General features: G+C 34.5%; 1 protein-coding gene across 2 annotated transcripts in view; it reads left to right on the top strand.

The window, feature by feature from the left end:
* LOC137238406 (carbonic anhydrase 2-like) overlaps positions 1–22,189 on the top strand; it is a 42,870-nt gene that overhangs the window by 1,489 nt on the left and 19,192 nt on the right. Inside the window, exon 2 of one of the 2 annotated variants that reach the window (XM_067763330.1) lies at positions 2,802–2,961. In XM_067763330.1, the coding sequence (XP_067619431.1) occupies positions 2,898–2,961 (64 nt within the window). In that variant the 5' untranslated portion in view covers positions 2,802–2,897. Of the gene's footprint in view, positions 1–2,705; positions 2,962–22,189 lie in introns of both variants that reach the window. The other variant, XM_067763329.1, reaches the window with a different exon arrangement.

The following is a 22,189-nucleotide window of genomic DNA, read 5'->3' as shown; positions in this document are numbered from 1 at the left end:
TTTTGAAATTTGGTTTATATTGATTTATAAAATAGTTGTACATGTTTCTATAGTGAAAATTATTTTGCTAAAGCAAACCTAGGAGACAACTGCAAGAAGTCCTTGTAGCAATACTTTTTTTGGTGAGTGTACTTTTGTATAAGATACATTAAACACTTCATTAAAAAAAACTTTGATTATGATTTGATGTATAAACTCTACAGAGTACATATCAATGAAAACTTGCAGAAACATTGTAAAAACTATTTTTAAACAAAAGGAATATCGTTACCAATTACGTGACAGTAAAAAAGTGTTACTTCCGCAAACTCTTTTGCATCCGAACTCTTAAATATTTTAAAACTAAAAAGATTAAGCAATTATTTGTTATTATTTTTTTGTTATACAGTTTTTAAAGATTAATAAATTCTAATAGCCATGTTAATTAACAACTTGATAACTGCTAAGTTGAACTAAATTTTATTACAAACGTATTGAATATCCAAATATTGATAAATTCCAAACAAATATTAGCAACAGAGCATAAATCAATCAATTCATACAAGTCTTTCTTTTTTAATTTCGATTCGATCGCAAAATTTATTTATAAGTAATATTTCATATTTCATATATCTTTCTTCAGTCAAATGGTAACAACCTTACTGACTAGATTACAGGGTAACTTAGTACTAATTTAACAATTTTAAAGTGAAATTTACTGAGATAAGTAATAAGACTCAATACGTGTCTTAAACACAGACCTTTACATGGCAAAGTCCAGATCAAGGCTTCTGGACAGGCGATTAAATTCTACAAGACCTCTTAGAAGAGGTGCGAAACTGAAGTAATTCGAACGCTGCACTTCAACGCGGAATGTACTGCGAAAGCGGAAAGCTCTGTTAGGGATATTGAAAGTCAACTGCCCAAGTAGTTATGAGCAGTCAATGGCACCGGATATTATGTCAAAAAGAAACATTACGTTTTGAACAAAGCTTCACGTGGCAAGAGCATGCATATAGCATTGTAGGGCAGCAGGTGATAGCAGAGGTTGAAGAGCAAATCGTATGAACTTGCGATGAATTCTTTCAATTCTTAAAGAGTGTGAAGAGTATATCGGATTCCAGATGACTGAAACATACTCTAAGTTAGAACGCACTAAGGCATTGTATAAGGTTTTCTTGGAATATGGCTCCTTGAAATCCTTAGCATATCGTCGCAAGGAAGCTATGTTGGTATAAGCCTTTGGTATGAGAAAGTTTACATGATTACCAAAAGTAAAAGATGAGTCAAAAATTACGCCAAGCATTTACTAATATTGAGTCGCAGATTATTTTGAAATGCCCATTTTTATTAATAGCATTCAGATCTTGCAGAAGCAATGCATCAGAAGTACAGGAGATCCTCTGAAAGAGTTTTAAGTCGTCAGTATAAAGCAAATAGTTCGCATTGTTTATGCATGACCCAACATCATTAAGAACAAAATAGGATCAAGGATGCTACCTTGTGGTATACCCGACGTTGTTGAGACTTCATTTTTCTAAATAGGACTTCAGCCACTACAGAAATCTTGAGTAAACGCCCAAGTTTTCAAGTTTCTACAGAAGTAATTTGTGCGAAACTGTGTCAAAGGCCTTAGAAAAATCCGTGTATATGGTGTCAACTTGACATCCATCCTCAAACGCAGCGAATGATAAATTGTTTTTAACTACCTTTTCAAAAAGTTTTTAGATATTGACCTGTAATCCTTTACTTCATTTTTATTGCCAGACTTGAAGATAGGGGTGATAGACGCCAGCTTCCAGCCAGGGCCGTACAGAGACCGGTGAAAGCGGTGCGGTGCACCAGGACCCCCAATTCCGAGGGACCCCAAATCCCCGAGTCACAAGAGTTTCACCGAAAAATGTATACACTAAATTATGTGAAAATTTTTAGTCTTTATTTATTTTATTCAAATTCTAATCCAAAAGCAGATACAGATAGATCTAGATACTTAGAGAATCGTTGAGTAGCAACGATAAAGCTCCGAATGATACCGATCTCAACTTTGGATAAATCCTCTCGAGATCCAATTGAGTCGCGACCGAAATGCTTTCGCCTAGTTCTGGAAAAAGTTGGGAAATCAAGCATAAAGTGATTTGGCGATTCCATCTCATCATCCTCCATACAGCTGCAGCAGGATGGAGTTTCCAGTATATTAATACGTACCGCATGGATACCCATGGGACAGTGCCCTGTCAAAACCCCAATGACCATTGATAGGTGAGCCTTAGTGAACCCAATTTTTCAGCAGCATTGGTTAGGCATCCTCAGATTTTTTTGATAGCATTTTTTTCGATGGCCATGGAGCCAAAATATCGGTCAGAAACTGGTTTGTGCTTTGCCTTTTGGGCATGACTGTTCATAATGCAAAAGAAAAAATACTAAGAAACTGAAGAAATGCATTGTTTATCTTTAACAGCTGTTTCTCGCAATTTCTTTTTTGAGTCATAAGCCACATTTTCATAGACCGGGTCACATATAGTCGTGTATATGGACACAATGAAATTCCACTTATATACGAACGACTCGAGAACAGAGCGCGCAGATTATATTAAAACCTAGTAGGAAGTAGAGGGACCCACAACTCTTAACACGAGCACAATTTATTTGAGCGTACGCTCACATGAACCAAAAAGTCAATGTATTTGTAATAAACTTAAGTTCGATAATATATCTGTGGTTCATAGGAAGAACAGCTTAAGTCCACTTTGCCGTAAAGCACATTTTACATTATATTCTGATGCGATTTTGAGTTGAATGGTTTCAAATATATTCTGATGTAGTATCATGAAGCGTACTTATTTGAGTGGCCATCAAAAGAGGGCTGATAAAAAACGCAAGGAAGAGCAAAGTATTGCAAATACAAAGAAGTTGACACCATGATTGATGATAGGCAACAAGATGTTAACATTGTCCCGAATAAAAATGTGGATGAAATTCAAGGTAAATAAAAATTGTAATCTCGATGATTAAAAATAAATGTGACCATTAAGATTGGCGAATGAATTTAGAAAATAAAACATTACGTGAAAACAGAAATATATTTATGTACATTTTTGTTTTCGTTAATGATCTGTTGACCTCATATAATGCATTAATAAATTAAGAGCAAAATAGTGTATATTATATAAGTATCACAATAGTCATAATATGTTTAAAAATTTATTTGTAAATTTTCAAAAAAAATTATACTTTTTTATCCAATTTCTGTGGGTGAAGAAAACTCGAAAGAGTTGGAGGGGAATACAATAGTCACCAATGAAAGCTCCGACTTAATTGAGGTAATTATTATAACAATCACTCATTATTTGATTGCCACAACTTTAAAAACTTTATTATATTTAATTCTAAAATTTGTTAGCCAAAGTAAGTCAAAAAATCAAATGAAAACAATCAAAGAGCTGTCAGATTTTCTTGTAATTGAAAACAGTTCATTGATATCAAATGTTTCAGATTTTTATACTGCTTGCATACTGTTCTTAACCATCCCAGCAATAACTGCCACCGCTGAACGATAGTTTTCAAAATTAAACTTGATCAACAATTATTTGCGAAGTTCGGGCAATGAACGATTATTCTATCTATTGAAAATGAAAGAGCTGAGAAAATTGATTTTTCAAAAACAATCGATGATTTTACGAGTATGAAAAGTAGAAAAAAACTTTTCTAGAATGAGAGGCACAGGAAACTCACAATATGTGCAAGAAAAGAAGTGATAATGTTTCTGAGATTTTACATTGACGATTAGTCATTAATGTACAAGTCAAATGTAGTCATATAAAAATATTTATTTTTTTGTAACGCTAATACTTGTGACAATTTGGCTGTAAAAAAGCATGTAAAGAAACTATGTATGCAACATAATATAAAAATATCCTACAAGCAAAACCTCTTATGTCGTATAACCTTTTTTTTAGAAAAAGGGCCTCCTGTGAATTTTGCACAAGGGCCCCACGACCGCCGGCACGGCCCTGCTTCCAGCGATCAACAAAATTCCAATCGATAGCGAAATATTGAAAATGTGGCACAATGGCACACATAGAAAAATACTACATTTCTTAAATAAAAAAGGGACAACCCATCTATATCATTTTTGAATGAGGACTATAAGGAGGATAAAAAAATAATAATAAAATAATAGATAATATCGGTTTCATTGTAGGAGAAATTAAATAAGAAATTAAACAAACACTTTTAATTTAAAAATATTTTGTAACAAAAACCATTGAAAAACGAACAAAAATATTTGCCAAATAGCTAGTTCGAAATCGCTTCCTCTCCTACATGTCTCGTGTTTTTTAAGATTTTAACGCGAATGTATAGTTTTTTACATGGCAACAAAAAAATTAAAGAATTTTCGAATTTTAATAAAAATAATCGATTTTCTGCAGTTCCAAAGGGAAATGGGGCGATTTGCTATTTCGGATACAATACCTATACAGATTACTTCGGGGGGACAATTTCATAATTACTTTAGGATGTTTTCGAGATCATGTGGGGTATATGTAGGAGCGTTTCGGTATCATTTCGGGACTATTTACGAAACCCTTTATGATTGCTTGGAGGCTTACTACAGAACAGCTTCGGAGTTATCTTATGACGTTTTTGGGATTATTTTCGGAATTATTTCGGGACCATTATCCAACTACATTGGGACTTTCTGCGACCTTATCGGGAGTGCTGTGGGACAGTTTTAGAAATATTTAGAATTTTTTTGAGTACCATGCGCGAAATATTTGGAGCCATTTCAGCATTATTTTGGACGTATTTAGGAATCATTTCGGTAAGAAATAATTCAGAACTATTTTGGAACTATTTCAGGATTTGATTCGGGATTGTTTTCGGGACTGATTTCTCTCCGAACAATTTCGGGACTACCTCGTTGACATTATTATTGGTACTCTGGGGATCCAATTCATGACCTTCCAGAATCCATTTGGAATCCTTTCAACTATATTTCGGTACCATATCTTTGGTCGTTTTACTTTGGCTACGACAATGAATAGGCCAAACCATGAAATGCCACGCACACCTTGCAATTTTATTCTCTTGCTAAGTCTTGTACTAACTTTAACATCTCATTTGATGTTGAATTTGCTGCATATTTCGTTTGCATCTTACAATCACATTTAGGTTGATCTGGGAGATCTATGAGGACCTTACTGAGACTAAAATGTCCATAGAATTAACTGCCACAGTTGGGGCCGATTTCCACAGCTTCGGTTAACACTGACACTTTTTTATACAGAAATCGTTCGGAGACCTGTCAGATCAACTGGCAGTTACCGTTAGCTGAAGATGGTGAAAACGGCCTTTAAAATATTTGACTGAGGTGAGTAGCTTCACATCATATGCAATTAACAAGATTCTCTTTTTGAATTACTTAAAATGTTTATGTTATAAAAATTTTTTTTCTGTAAAATTTCATTTCTGTCAGCTACACTTAAATTACTGTTAGTGTCCGATTTTTTTGTTTCAAAACTCAACTGCTTGCTGTAAGTTTTTTTACAGATTCTCTTTCATTAATAATTTTGTGGTAATTCGTACAGTAGCATTTATTACCAGCTAATAAATTTAACAGGACTAATATGCTTCCTTTGAAAACCATATCCAAGTTTTTTTTTTTAATTTTACTTGAAGCTAAAACGCGAAAAATTTAATTAGGTCAGCGATTTAGAATAGCCGGCCAAGTTTTGAACTAAAGCGTCAATGGAGTCTGCAATCTGTTTTATATCTAATAGAGGTGGTCAGTCTGATTTGACACATTGCCAATAGCTAAAATAAAGCGGTGCTTAAAATATAAAATAATGTTGACAATTTGCCGGCATTCATCCATACACATATTTGTATACATACATATGTACATATTTCATATTTTTTTTTTTTACTAATATGCAAATTGATTTATATTGACCAGTCTATGAAAGCAACTATTACCGCTTATGTGAATATGCTCCATTAAATACATATATTTTGAATTTAAGAATAATATTGTTGTTGTTGAGCTAATCGAAACCGAAGACGTGCGTGTACTTATGAATGTACATTTGAACGCCGGAAAAAGTTATAAGTACATATATACATACATACATATGTACATAATAAAATTACAGAAAAATTTTAGATTTTGAAGGTTTTTAAAAAAATCTTACTACATTCTTGGGATACCTACAGATGCAGATGAGTTTTCCTCAGAAAAATCGAGATATATGTACGTATAAGATAAGGCCAACTAAATTGCTGCGGGTTAACCAGGAAGAATGCGAGGTATCATTATCCATATACATATCTACGTTTGGATGGGAGAGGCTTTCTTATCGAGCTAAACAAATCTGCAGTAAGAGTACTTACGGGTGTCTTCACAGGTCATTGCGCTATTGAACCGATGCTCCGACGGTGATGCATACCAACAAGCTTCTTGTGCAAAACCTGTCAGGATGAGGAGGAAGAGGAGTCGATTCATCACTTTCTTTGTTGATATTCAGGACTGCAAGCAAGTCGACTCAGATTTCTGGGCGCACGGCTTTTGAACATTTTGGCAGAGGTTGGAAAGGTGGATCCTTTGTTCCTACTTAAGTTCATCAAGTGGTCCGTCATAACGATGTCCAACAGAGCAAATAGCAATAAATAAATTTCTTTGCTACCGCTCCCCTACGATAGTAGTTTTTATTATGCTATTTTCTTTTAAAACACGACGTAGCTCAGATAGGAGATAGGAAGGAAAGATACTACTTTTTTAAGCTACGGCTTTGCTAAGGATGCTCAAATGGCGGACGAGGCGATACATGTGTGCACAGAACCCTCAAAGTAGTGGAAGGAGTAGAGTCTGCGGTATGCTGTGCTGATCCGCAGATAAACAGATCCTATAAGTTGCCAAGTCACTGTAGCGTTTTCCAAGCGGAAGTATTAGCAGTATCCAAAGTTGTAGTAATACTGGAAGAGAATAGCTTAAACTGCAGCCGTGCTAACTTTTATTTTGACAATCAAACAGCAATTAAAGCAATAATCTCGCATAGCACAGCATCTAGAGTGTAAGCAATCCCTGCAAAGGATCGGGCATATGGGAATAGATGGGAATGAAAAAGTGGATGAACTAGCTAAAAAGGGCGCATCCCTAGCAGCTTGCGCAGTAGACGTCCCAATTAGAAGACGAGAGGTGCACATGATCGACCAAGCGGGAAAGGCGTGGGTGCAAGCGCGGGGCTGTATAGTGTCGAAGATTAAGTGCAGGTCTTACAACGTTAGACTAACAAAGTTGCTTCTTTAATTAAAAAGGGAGGACTGTAGACTATAGATGCCTTCTGGCGTCACATGCCTTTAAATTAGGTTTGGTCAGTATTATCAGAAAGTGCGGGTTGGAGGAGGAAACAATCGAGCACGTTTTGTGCTCGTGCTCTGCATTTGCCAGGCTAATTCTACAACTATTGAGAGTGATACAGCTGTCAGCTGTAGAAGCAACAAGTGGCATAGGTCCTAGAAAGCGTCTAGTATTTGCCAAGAGGACGGAGTTATTTTATAACAAAAGTTCTGGTTTTTGATAGGGTTTTTCAGTTTGGTCGTTAAATAAACTTCTGGTAACACTACGGACTTATTCAGTCTATGTGCGGTCCTCATGGACCGGCCAGTTCAACCTCACATAACCGAACTAACGGCTCTGCTCTATGCTACGTTAATGTTCAGGACCGGACCTATAGTGGAGCATTTTCGTTGCTAACACTGACAAAAAGCATGCAAACAAACTTTTTTTTTTTGTGCTTCATTTCGTAGAGGGATCGTAACAATTTTCATTATAATGAAATAAATTTAATAAAAGTTGCTCTTAGGAAATATCTTTATTTAAAAGATTGGTCTACATGTGTACCTAAAGTAAAAATTAATACAAATTTTATAATCCATATTTCGATCTATTTTAGCTTGCAAAGTTTTCAGACTTGAAAAAATGTCGAAGTTTAATGTGTTAACTTCTTAATCTTAGCTAATATTTTTTTTACAATGGGGATATTGAATTACCTGCATGCGGAAGTACTTCAAATCGTTAAAGAAGAATGAAGATACATATATATTATGGGATCAATAACCAGTAATTGAATGACATAAACAAGAGTTTTTTTTATGTTAAAGATTTGGCAATAAACTACGCTAGAAGTTTCGTAAGATGTGTTGGTTGATTAAATTTAAAAAATTTTCCAATTGAGAAAGCCGCACCAAAAATGCAGAATACGATACAAATGTTGCAGAGCAGAGCGACAATATACGGACACGAACCACATATGAACATACATTTGTGCATTAGCATGCCTTCTAATTCCATCAAAAATAAAGTATGCACTCCTTTCATCAGACATCAACGGTGTTTGTTTGGCAGAAATAGCAATCCAATTGTTTGTGATTTGAAATTTCTGACAATTCTTTTCGGAATGCAAGGGGGATACACAATTTCTGCGAATGGGACAGTCGAGGAAAAGATAATTTCAAAATCAGGGAATGGCCGTGTAGAAAAACACTCGAAATATGAAGAAAGAAAACGTCGTTAACATTCCACTCGTTCAGAACGATGCAGTTATTTTGCCACCGCTACACCTCAAGTAGAAACAATTTTAAGATAGAGATGTTGCAGGGATGAAAAATAGTGTGAAGCAAGCTTCACAGAATGCTAGTAGGCCAAATTCACCACTTACCACAGCAGAATTTGTTAAACTACCACTATCTGTATTTATTATTTAACAATTATTTGTACACTTTTTATTCAGCTAATCTGTTCAGAATTTAAATTTTTACTCTCTAAAACTCAAATCAGTGTATTTTGTGTACTTAAATTATGTTAAAAATTGTGTTAAAGTTTTTGGTGTGGTGGAAGTGACCTACTATAATTTTGGGAAGATCCGCTGCTTTCCACTGAAGTTCGCGCATGCAACATCTTATTCTCTGAAAAATATTTGCCTCAAGTTGGGCTACATGAAGCAGTTTGTCAAACGACTTGAAAGCCGTGTTTCCAAAACTAAGTGACGTATAAATCAAGGAAGTATGAAAATATTTTCAATTTATACATGTGATTCACAGCAACTAACAGAGTACAGACCAGGGTTGTGCCTGTAAACTGTTTACATTGCTTACATGTAAACAATGTAATTGTTTACAAGCTAATTGTTTACGTAAACAATTATTTTTTGTAAACAATTGTAAAAAATTCACTTTTTTTCTTTTTTATGAGACAGAAACAATCTACTACTAATTAAGCATTTTCAATATTTGTCAAACAGTTTTAATACAAAAAATACGCCTTAATATTTAGTATTTTAATATTTTTTATTCATTTTCACTGTCCGATTCTTCATTGTTTTGGTCAATTTTCATTTTATAATAAATAAAAAGTAACTTTTTGGGCCTTTCAAATCGATATGTTTGACTTGAGAGTTTACAATATAAGTTGAAATCACATATGCTGGTAAATGTTTACAATTTTTTACGTTATTTACAATTGTTTACAATGAAAGTGTAAACAATCCAAAAAAATGTTGTAAACGCGCAACCCTGATACAGCCCATTGATAACATTTTTTTATTAATTTTCTTGTTTACAATAAGCCTCGTAACTTAAACATTTATCAACCGAATTTGATAAACCATGACTTTTCATTCTCTGGATAAATATTTGTTTGAGAATGAACGTAAAAAAATAATTTTTTTATGACACGTTACATAAAAAAGACGTCAAACTGTGAAAAACGGGGGGAAAAATGGTAAATCTTAGATAACTTTGTGAAAATGTCCCAATTTTTTTATATAAAGTATAAACATATATATATCAGCTTAAAGCTTGAACCTTCTTCTTTCCAAAACCGTAAAGCGATCGAAAATCGGTTAAAATATGACGACGTTATGATTGTTAGAGTGCGCGCAGTAGGCCAAAAACGGTTTTTAGACAATAACTTGAAAATTTGGGAGTGTTAGACAATTTGGAAACACATTATCATGATGTACTCGTCAAGGCCTACAACATACACTAGGTCACTTGAAAAGTGTTTCGATTTTTTTTTTTTTTTTGTAGCACTGTGCAATTTATTTCGATTGCTGTAGTAAAACTGAAGAAAATAAATAAAAAATTAATCTATTCATCGATAACCTGTGCAGTAAGGTAACGTTATGTTTTTTTTTTTTGTTTACAATAACAGTTATTTGCAATCCCTGTTTGAAACACAATTTCGGCCGAAAAAAACGCAACATGTTTAGCTATGCACCCTAATGCACATGCATACGTAATTAAAATCAAGAATTGGTAACTTGAATTTGGGAATAAACTTGGTCAGTAGGTATTCCTTAATTGAAGCGTTCTTGTTTTATATCCACAAAAAAACAAGAACAATAAAATATGTATCGTAATAAACCAGACCGTTTTATGCGTTTAGTCGTTATTTCACATAAATCAGCAAAAAAATAAAATTAAGAGTAAGAGTATGAAAAATAAAACAAATATATTGAATTAGTTATAAGCCAACATGCAGCAATGTTTGTAAACATTTAAATGTATGACAATACCAAATCAATTGGTCTATCTAAAAAAGAATTTTATACATTTCTTATTTCATTAACATAACTGAATATGATGTTGGTCGAACAAAACCAGATTAAGAGATTGCACACCTTCTTTTTATGCCAAATTATGTGGACACTAATGACTCTTTGCCTTCGTATTTGTATATATGAATGTATAAGCAAATATATGTATGTATCACAAACTGTGATACTGCTTAGAAACCTCTTTTACTAATTAAAAAAACCTTGTCTAAGTTTTTCGATTTTGCTTTGCTTGGGAATGGAACCCTGGATCTTCGGTGTGCTATGCGGAGCACGTTACCGCCAAAACTGTTTGAACACCTTTAAAATCATGTTCTTTATAATAAAAATTGGCACTATAACACAATGTTTGAAACCTAAACAAAACTCTTATTTCTATTCAATAAAGTTGCGGACTCCTTGAACGAAGCATACGCGAAAGTTCCAATAGAATGACGCGTTTGTGTAGATGAGCATGTGTGCTCCACAAAAGCTCGAAATATCTTGAAAAGATATAACCCAAAGAAACCTGACAAGTGGGGATACAAATTATTCGTTTTGAGTGGTGATTCCGGTTTCGCTTATTCCACCGAAGTTGAAGCTGGCAAGGAAAATATTCTCAGATTCAACGAGCCAACGTAGTAATAAGGCTATCGCGTATAGTCTCAAGATATCAAGACAACAGAATCTATCCCGATTATTATTTTACTTTTTTACATCTATTGGAATATTTGGCAAAGGAAGGGATTCTTGCGCTTAGGACCATTAGTAGTATAATGGGTCTCTGCAAGATAAAACTAAGGAACAAACGTTGGCAGATTCTCCTGTTTTATCACTACTTGGACCTTACCATGGCCAACTCATGGCTACTTTACAAAAGGGTTAGCAAATATAAACATCTTCCTGAAGAGACCATCATTTCATCGGCAGATTTCCGCCTAAAAAAGTAGCCGAAACTCTATGCAAGATGGGGACTCAAACAGCTTTGACGAAACGATGACCAGCTTAGACAAATTTTCTTCTAATTGAAAAAATTAGTTTCTAAAATTTTGATGTTGCTTTGCCCGGGGCGTGAGGCCAGGAGCCACGGCGGCCGTCAGTAGTACAACAACAAAAATTTGACGGCAAGAGGGGGAAGAGCAAAAAAAGAAAAGCTGGAAGATTTACGGAATAATGAAGGGAATAGGGATATTGAATGAGCCGATTAAGGTAAACTAGAAAATGCAGAGGGGTGAGGAAATTAGATAGGAAGAAGAGGAAGAGACAGGTGTCCGTATGTCCGACGGGTTCGATCATACGCCTGGGAGTATTTCTTGTTTGTCTAATCGTTTCCAAGGTTAGTTAAAGCTGTTTAAAATAAAGTTCTGATAAGATTTATTTTTTTCCATCAGGTAAATCAATAAGCTCTGATTTTTTGAAGCATCTAAAACCTCTGCCGCTATATATTTTACACCAGCCACCTCTTTGTGCTCAATGAGCCTACCCCATAACCCTTAGTTTACATAGATTAATGTTGGGTCTAGGGACGACCGTATACGGCCAATCCCGAGTTTTCGTATTACAAGCCTGCCAACTACTCATCCACAACATCTTGATATTGTTTATATGATGGTCAATAATCTCATTGAAGTTTACATTTCCTCTCAGGAAAGGAAATAACACGCTCCCAGAAAAGGGAATACAGACAAAGGCATTATTTTCCTGCACGCTACTTCATATATCAGAAAGGCATTAATTTAGTATTTCTTATGATACTGAACAAATCAATGCTGCAGATAAGTCAAGAAGCAAGACTTAAATTAATGAGGGCGAGTATTGTCATATAAGACTCCATTTTGTAATAATGACTTCACCTGTCTGGTTTATTGCATCGTGCATATCGACTTAAAATAGGAATCTAATATAATTGAGTTATGTCATTTAAGGTCTCACTATTAAGCACAACAATTGAGCGCTTAACCGCCAAGCGGATTTTGGCCTTACGTCAGGCCAGTTAGAGATCAAGTCTTCCTCCATCTACCGCTACCATCCATTCGGAAACCATGATTAGTCAAAGAAGTCTTTGGGCTGCTATTCGCTGCCCTACCACATCTGCGTAAAGCTCAGCATTAAATCTCCTTATGTACAAGTAACTTATGTTAAACGTCTCCAAGTTTATCACTGGCTCACATGTAGGGTGATTACCTCGAAACTGGTTTGTATATAAAGACACATCTATAAGCTTAATCTCCATTAACAGCTGCCGTTTAATGCTCATATTTTCGAGAAGAAACTTATTACATTTTGGCTGATATCACCCAAACAGGTGGGCTATCTTAATGAGATTTTCTCACTATATTTAAACTCTCTTTAACACATTTTGTTGGTTTTCCACACCATAAACACATCTCAGGACCATGCCTGCAGCCTGAAACCTTTTGAAATTAGTCTCATTATATTCTCGGGTCTCGCTGTCCCGCGGACATTTGCAGCGAGACACTTTTGAAATACTTAAGCCCCGAGCTTTTTCGAAAAGCATTCTATTTGTGATTCGCTTCTGCCTTATCAATGTGCAAGGACAACGAAACCGGATTGCCGATATATCCAAACCAATTACAAATCATTTCGAGCGATACACAGCCAATTTATGGCGACCTACATTTGCTATTCGAAAACGTAGCTCATATTTGGCTGGCATAATATTTTCCTAGAATTTAACGAATTGATTCATGCTGCGTGAAAATTTCAAAATTGTAGTGAACCAGTTCAAGTTTTGTTTATTTTATTCTAAATGTGTAAAATCATGTCGATATTTTCAGAAGATTGAACGCAGACCATACGGCCATATATGGTATAGCATCATCAATTATAGGACGAACAGACTACCTATCTATGCTTCGAGGGGGCTCTTAAAGCCACAATAGAGGTGGGTGGTTGGTGCAAGGGTGCTCAAATGGGGGGCGAGGCGATACATGTGTATACAGATGGTCCCAAGGTAGTGGAAGGAGTAGGGTCTGCGGTATACTGTGCTGATCCGGAAATAAACAGATCCTACAAGTTGCCAGGTCACTGTAGCGTTTCCAAGCAGAAGTATTAGCAGTATCCAAAGCAGTAGAAATACTGGAAGAGAATAGCTTAAACTGCAGCCGTGTTAACTTTTATATTGAAAGCCAAGCAGCAATTAAGGCAATAATTTCGTATAGCGCAGCATCTAAAAGTGCGTTAGAGTGGAAGCTTGCTCCGTAGACGTCCCAATTAGATTGGGCGAGATTAAGCGAAAGCGAGAGGTGCACATGATCGACCAAGCGGGAAAGGCGTGGATCCCAGCGCGGGACTGTAAAGTCTCGAAGATTATGTGTAGGTCTTACAAACTTATACTATAAACTAATGACGGGTATTCTGACTGGACACTGCCTGACCGGCGTCACATACCTTTAAATTACGCTTGGTCATTGATAGCAGATGTTGGAGGAGGAAACGATCGAGTACGTTTGTGCTCGTGCCCTGCTCTAGCCAGACTAAGACTCCAGCTATTAGGCGTGATACAGCTGTCAGATCTCGAAGCAGCAAGGGAAGTTATTTTATAACATATGTAGGTCGTGGTTTTTGATAACGGTTTTCAGTTTGATAGTTAAATAAGCTCCTCATGGAGCGGCCAGTACAGCGTAACCTAACCTATCAATAATAACTATTATTGATGAGTTGTCGGTGAATTATTGTCGTATTATAAGTTTTTTACCGGAAAACTATTGAGAAAATATCGATTTTTTATCAAAAAACTTTGATTATCTTTCGCAAAAATCGATTTTTATCGAAAATATATCGATTTTTATCGAAAAGATATTAAATTGATATTGATCGAAATATTATAGATTTCTTATGGCAAAGTTACCAATAACAAATCGATATGTTTTCGATAACAATAATAACAGAAACATTTTCCTTTCCTTTTAACTTCTTTTCCATCTCTGCTTTTTATTCTTCATGCATTAAAAATAAATGCACATATTTGTTAATTTTTTACAGCAACCCTGCAAGCTTACATATATGAACGTCCTAAAATAACGTGATTTATGTACATATATTTTTTTGGAATCACTTTTTTTCGCCGACTGACCTTTACCTTCAATTAGCTTGCAATATGGTCGTTATCTGTGTGACACCAAATTAAAGAACTGTCTTAATTAAAAAAATTGGATTTGCTTTTAAGGAACACCAACTCAATTAATATCATCGATTAAAAAAGTATAATACACAACCGATTCTTATAGAATTATTTATCGAACTAATAAATTTAATATAACTAAAGAACTATGGAATTAAAGAAACTAGTTTTAAATTTCATTAGAGTGTAAAGTAAGACCATGTTTATACATGCACAATAAATCCACAAAATTTAATCTATACGTTTATATATGTCCCATTCCTAGTTACCAGTTTACCAACTGTCGAATCTTATTTAAAAATTGCTTAACGTTTTTTTTTTCGTGCTCTTATCTAGGGATAAACCCTGAAAAAATATCAGCACTCTAGCCTCATCGGTAATAAGAAAATTTTTAATAGGAAAAATAATTATTTAATTAGGAGTTTAGAACGAAAATGAAGATAACCTCATAATGTGTTAAGCTTTTATAGGGGTAATATTCATACATATGTACAAGTAAATAAGTTTTGAGTAAATTTACATTTACAATAATATTCGTATTTTTCCCAATATTATTAAAATATTTACTTTGGTGCTAATCTGCTCGTCTACTAAATAAATTGTTTTATTAGTTTAACAAAATTGTTTTGTTATTTTAACATACTTTGTATTTAACAAACGTTCTAAATGTAATAAAAAATTTTAATGTGGCTAAAATCAATAAACATATAAACATGTGTTCACAAAATCAGTCAGTAGTGCCGAGTGTATGAAACAAATGCTGAAATTTTAAGGGCTTCTATTGCATCTATTTTTCTTGCCAAAATTTGAGTTAGTGCCGACAAATATTTTTTCTACGAACTCAAAAAAGTTTGGTTAGATAATCGAATTTGAGTTTTTATTCGTCTTATTTGTACAGCAAACTCAAAATTCCATTGTAGAATTTTCAATTGTTTTCAATATTGATACTAGCTTAAGTCGGATGTCATGACAAGTGCGCAGCGCAATGTTACCATCATTGAATGGGGGGCTCGAAAAACGTTGTAAGAAACAAAATTTTAAGTTTTCAGAAGGGGGGGAAAACAACGGCTTGCGTAGAGCAATTTGGTTATATTTTATATCGAATGGATTATAAAACGTTTTTTTTTCATTTAACGCAGCATTCTTGCAAGGTTAAGAATAAAGATCATAACAAACAAATATAGCAAATCAATAGTGAGTGTAATAACGTTGTAAGTGCAGGTGACGTAGCGTAGGTTTATGTCCAAAAGTTGATGGAATTTGGCAAATTGGCGCTTACAACACTTTTCGACCCACCCATTCAATTTTTAAGTTTTCTACATCATGCTGAGGGCTAGGACTGAATCTTCCATACAAAATATAAATTCTTTATTATCTCATTATTGATTTATTGAATGTCTAATGGAGTGAAACATTTATTCGAATTTGCTTGGTGGTTCAATTTTATTGTCAATGTAACAAATGATAATCAAAAATTAATTATTTTTAATATTCAAAATTTAAAATTTTATTTTTGCTGCATTTACTGCAAAAGATAATACGGTTTTTTTTTTAAATTTGCACATATTTGATCAGGTGTAACGTCTTGAATAGTTGCGAATGCATTTTATTTTGATTGTCTTAACAGTTAAGAAGGCAATTTTAACTATTTTTTGTAAAAGCCTAATATTTTTTTTGAGCTGCTAACAGATAAGTAAAGCAAGTAGACCCGTGTGAAAAAGAGAACTTAATTATTTCATTGAGTAAAATTTTGATTAGATTAAGTTGCTGCATATATGGAATACTCCTATATTGCTACAAAAAGCTAAGTACATTCCCAAACATCAGAGTGCCGATATATTGCTGTTTAAACGTTTTTGTTTTTGTATTCAATAATGGAATGTACCAAAATTTAAATTTTTTCTTGTCACACTTATGCTGCTACAATCACAAAAATTTTATACGCTGTCTTGTTTTGATTTCGAAATCAAAACGCATTGCGAGCATTTTCTATTAGCAATATAGATATATGAGTTTCTGGGTGAAATTTGTTGTAATGAGTTTTGAATTCGAAATCAGCCTTGAGTAGCAATATAGACGTATTACATTTATGCATATGTCTATAAAGCTCATATTATTCAAAATTTATAAGGAAATGTCATTTAAAAAAAACTTTTTAAACATTTTATATTTTTTATAAATATAGCAGTATATCCGTATCTATAAAATTTAAGTGCTTAATTATTCAAGAAAGAATAAATGTTGTCCCAGCATTCCAAAGTTGACAAAAATAATATGTGCACAGTTTGTATGTACGAATTTTATTTATTTTTAAAAAAGCATCAAATAATACGAACGGTAACAATAGAACAATAGTAATAGAACAAATAAACAGTAGCCGCAGCTTAACAAAGATGTTTCTTTTTATTTTATTTTGACGATGTAAACATAGCCTTCATTAAATTGAAATATACATAATCCAATTTTTTTGGGTTCTAATCAGTGATCAAACTTTTTGTACAATCGCACTTTATTCAATACAATTATAGCTAAAAAAGAGGAATTCTGTATGCAGGTCTTATTTTCCGTATTGTGCGACTAAATTACCGTTATTCATTAATTGACCTCCGATTGCCTCAAGCGCCACCCGCTTGCCCAAAGGCCAAGCTGTTCCTGCTGTGTAGTCCGCAGCGGAATAATTAGTTTCTTTTTATAATCAGCTGAGCAGAGCTCACAGAGTATATTAATTTTGTTCGCATAACGGTACCCTGTAACGGCATAAACTTATCGTGATAGATATAGACTTCTATATATCAAAATGATCTGGGCGAAAAAAGAAATTCATTTAGCCATGTCCGTCCGTCCGTCCGTCCGTGCGTCCGTAAACATGATAACTTGAGTAAAATTTGAGATACCTTAATGAAATTTGGTATGTAGGTTCCTGGGCACTCATCTCAGATCGCTAATTAAAATTAATTATGACCACGCCCACTTTTTCCATATCGATAATTTCTAAAATCCGAAAAAGTGCGATAATAAATTACCAAAGACGGATAGAGCGATGAAACTTGGTAGGTGGGTTGACCCTATGACATAGAATAGAAAATTAGTAAAATTATGGACAATGGGCGTGGCACCGCCCACTTTTAAAAGAAAGTAATTTAAAAGTTCTGCAAGCTGTAATTTCGCAGTCGTCAAAGATATCATGATGAAATTTGGCAGGAACATTACCCCATTTACTATATGTGTGTAAAATAAAGATTAGCAAAATCGGATGACGAACACGCACACTTTAAAAAAAAATTTTAAGTCAAATTTTAACAAAAAATTAAATATCTTTACCGTATATAAGTAAGTTATGTCAAAATTCAACTCCAGTAATGATGTGGTGCGACAAAACACAAAAATCGACATATCTTTACTAAACTTAGTTGATGTACTTATCTGAACTCACTTTACCTTGGTATTAAAAATGGGCGAAATCCGACCATGACCACGCAAACTTTTTCGATATCGAAAATGTCGCAAAATGAAAAAAATACCATAATTCTATACCAAATACGAAAAGAGGGATGAAACATTGTGATTGGATTGGTTTTGTGACGCAAAGAATACATAGGTTAGGTTAGGTTGCACTGGCCGGTCCATGAGGACCTCACATAGACTGATTGAGTCCGTAGTGTTACCAGAAGTATGTTTTAACGACAAAACGGAAAAAACCTATCAAAAACCAGGACCTATGTTATAAAATAACTCCGTCCTCTTGGCAAATATTAGAAGCTTCCTAGGACTTAAGCCACTTGCTGCTTCTAGATCTGACAGCTGTATCACTCCTAATAGCTGGAGTCTTAGCATGGCAAGTGCAGGGCACGAGCACAGATCGTTTCCTCCTCCAACCGGCACTTCCTACATCTGCTATCACAGACCAAGCCTAATTTAAAGGCATGTGACGCCAGAAGGCAGTGTCCAGTCAGAATACCCGTCATGAGTCTACAGTCCTCTCTTTTTAATGAAAGAAGCAACTGTGTTAGCCCAAGGTTATAAGACCTACACATAATCTTCGACACTTTACAGCCCCGCGCTTGAACCCACGCCTTTCCCGCATGGTCGATCATGTGCACCTCTCGCCTTCGCTTAATCTCGCCCAATCTAATTGGGACGTCTACGGAGCAAGCTTCAAGGGATGCGACCTTTTTAGCTAGTTCGTCCGCTTTTTCATTCCCATCTATTCCCATATGCTCTGGGACCCAAAATAGATGTATGCTTCTCCCTGTCCCGTTTCTCTCCAGAGACTGCTTACACTCTGCGCACCCTTGCGCCAACCGTCCACCTCTATTGTGCCCTAAGATCTTTTTCGAAGCGCAGATAGGGAATCAGGTAATCTGTTGTTCTTGTGATGGATAACGCTATACTACTATGGCCATATGGTCGGCGCTCAAGCTGTCCCGAAGCACCGAGCCTGGTTGCGGTCGTTTAAATTATACATAACTTTAGAAACAACTTGATAAAATGGGTGTGAAACTACCATATTAAGTAGAAGAAAATGAAATAGGGCGAAATCAAAAGCCCTTGGAATCATGACAGGAATACTGTTCGTGGTATTGCATATATAAACAAATTAGCGGTACCCGACAGATGATGTTCTGGGTCACCCTGGTCCACATTGGCATCGGCAGTACAACTTTCAGCTAGAGACAAATTTCTCACGGAACCTTTTCTTCCTTTTATTGATGAACTATTATCTGCCCTTTCAGACAAAATTGTGTCTTACAAGCTAGTTATGCTCAGAGTGCTTTGCACACAGAGTATATTAACTTTGATTGGATAACGGTTGCTTGTACAGGTATAAAGGAATCGCGATAGATATAGACTTCCATATATCAAAATTATCAGTATCGAAAAAAAATTTGATTGAGCCATGTCCGTCCGTCCGTCCGTCCATCCGTTAGCACGATAACTTGAGTAAAAATTGAGATATCTTCACCAAATTTGGTACACGAGCTTATCTGGACCCAGAATAGATTGGTATTGAAAGTGAGCGAAATCGGATGATAACCACGCCCACTTTTTATATATATAACATTTTGGAAAACACAAAAAACCTGATTAGTTAGTAAATAATACACCTAGAATGTTGAAATTTGACGTGTGGACTGATATTGAGACTCTTGATAAAAATTTGAAAAAAAAGTGGGCATCGCCCACTTGTGATAAAATCAATTTTACAAATATTATTAATCATAAACAAAAATCGCTAAACCTATCGTAACAAAATTCGACAGAGAGTTTGCCTTTACTATAAGGAATGCTTTGAAGAAAAATTCACGAAATCGGTTAAGGACCACGCCCACTTTTATATACAAGATTTTTAAAAGGGTCGTCGACGAATAAAATAAGCTATTTCTTTGAAAAAAAGAGCTTTATATCAATGGTATTTCAAATTTTAAGAAATGGGCGTGGCACCGGCCCTTTTATGACTAAGCAATTTTCCATGTTTCGTGAGCCAGTGAGAACAATTAACGGATCGTAATCAAATTTGGTACACAAATATTCCCTATAGAAGGAAATATTTTAAGAAAAAATGAACGAGATCTGTTAAAGACCCCGCCCACTTTTATATAAAAGATGTTTAAAAGGGTCGTAGACGAAAATATTAAGCTATATCTTAGCGAAAAAAACTTTGTATCAATAGAATTTTACTTTCTAAATTGAATTATAACATTAAATTGAAAAATACTAAAATTTTTGAAAATGGGTGTGGCACCGCCCCTTTTATGACTAAGCAATTTTCTATGTTTCGGTAGCCATAACTCGAAGAAAAATTTACATATCGTAACAAAACTGGGTACACTTATTTTCCTTATAGCAGGAAATATTTCTAGTAAAAATGGACGGGATCGGTTAAAGACCACGGCAGTTTAGATATAAAACAAGTTTAAAAGGGTCATAGGCTAGAATAATAAGATATAACTTAGCAAAAAATAGTTTTGAATCAATGATATTTCACTTATCAAGTTTTATTGTAAGAGGAAATGGGGAGACGGTGCCAAGTGTTATGTAGAAAAGTAATTTATCTGAAATGAAATGTACAATTGAAGCTCACGCTGAGTATATAATGTTCGGTTACAGCCGAACTTAAACACCTTTACTTGTTTTTGGATGATTTTATTTTATTGGTAAACTGGGGCTCATGGAATCACAAGAAAAGCTTGTGGGAACATATCCGAGATATCTGAGAGATTTTGGATTTTCAATCCAACTCAAACATTTTGCAAATCTCCACACAAAAGAGGGAAATGGAATCAACTAGGTTGTTATTGTACCGTATAATCAAAGAGAATAATATGCAGTCTACGTTTGTCAACTGAGAGATTGTTTTAGGTGAATTGATTGAACAAGTAAAATATCGTTCTCTAAAATGGAGTTAATTAAAAATTAACTTCATACAAGCATGGGGGAAAGACGATTCAATAATTTAGTTCTTCTGAGCTCAGATAGAGATCTACTGCATGAGATAGATTTGAAGGTAATGTCGAGATTTTCCAGCTAAAAAATCTCTCAAAAAGTTTTATATTTCGCGATCATATCGCCAAAAAGGGCCCCCCGCCAACAAGTATGTTCTTCAGTTATTTTCAGAAGATCAAAAATCAATCATTTTTTCAGAGCGTTCTCAACCAAAAGAGATATCAAACGAGATCAAATGTTGGTAACAATAATATTAATATAATATGCATTAAAACAAATTTGATAAAAACAATTGTATACACATGTAACTACTTCTGCTGGCGCAGCAACGTTATGCACATACTTACGGGGGTATTGCATGCCAACTCGAAAAACCAATAGATTTGCAGCATCGATTTCTCTAAAACTTGGACCACTTTTTGTACAATTGAAAGGTTCAATTTTTTTCGACATTTTTTTTAAACAGCGAAACGGGGATATTAAAATTTTTTAAAATTTCGAAATTTTTCTTTTTTGTTTTTTATTAACTTCTTTTTTTTATTGACTTGGAAAAAATTTTTTTCCTGCGTTCTTTAAGCTAAAACGTTATGAGCAACTTTGCGCCACAGGTGAAAATGTTTTGAAAGTTTTTATGAAAATTTCGAAAAAAGACATTGGGCCTTTCATTTTTAATTTATTTTTATTTACTTAAGAAATATTCTAATAAAATTCTTTTTGTTTTTTTTTTTTTTGGGTGCCAAAATTTTAATGTAAACATTTGTGTTTTCTTAACAAATGGTCAAACTTGATAATTCGGTAACTATTTATGATTTACGTCGAAAACTAAAAGGCATGAAAAATAATATCTCTTACAAGTTTTTATGCAGGTTCCGGCTTTTAAAAAACGAACTTCAACACTTGTCATCCAAAATATTAAAACTTAGACTTCGGTAAACGCTCACTGGCTTTTTATTTGACAGAAATCGTTCGATGATCTGTCAGGTAAGTGACAGTGACAGTTAGCTTTAACTGGATATGATGAAAACGGTTC

This window comes from Eurosta solidaginis, chromosome 1, assembly GCF_040869045.1.
Source record: "Eurosta solidaginis isolate ZX-2024a chromosome 1, ASM4086904v1, whole genome shotgun sequence".
Taxonomy (NCBI): domain Eukaryota; kingdom Metazoa; phylum Arthropoda; class Insecta; order Diptera; family Tephritidae; genus Eurosta; species Eurosta solidaginis.
The sequence above is the reverse complement of the archived record's forward strand: the minus strand, read 5'-3'. Positions and strand labels throughout refer to the sequence as shown.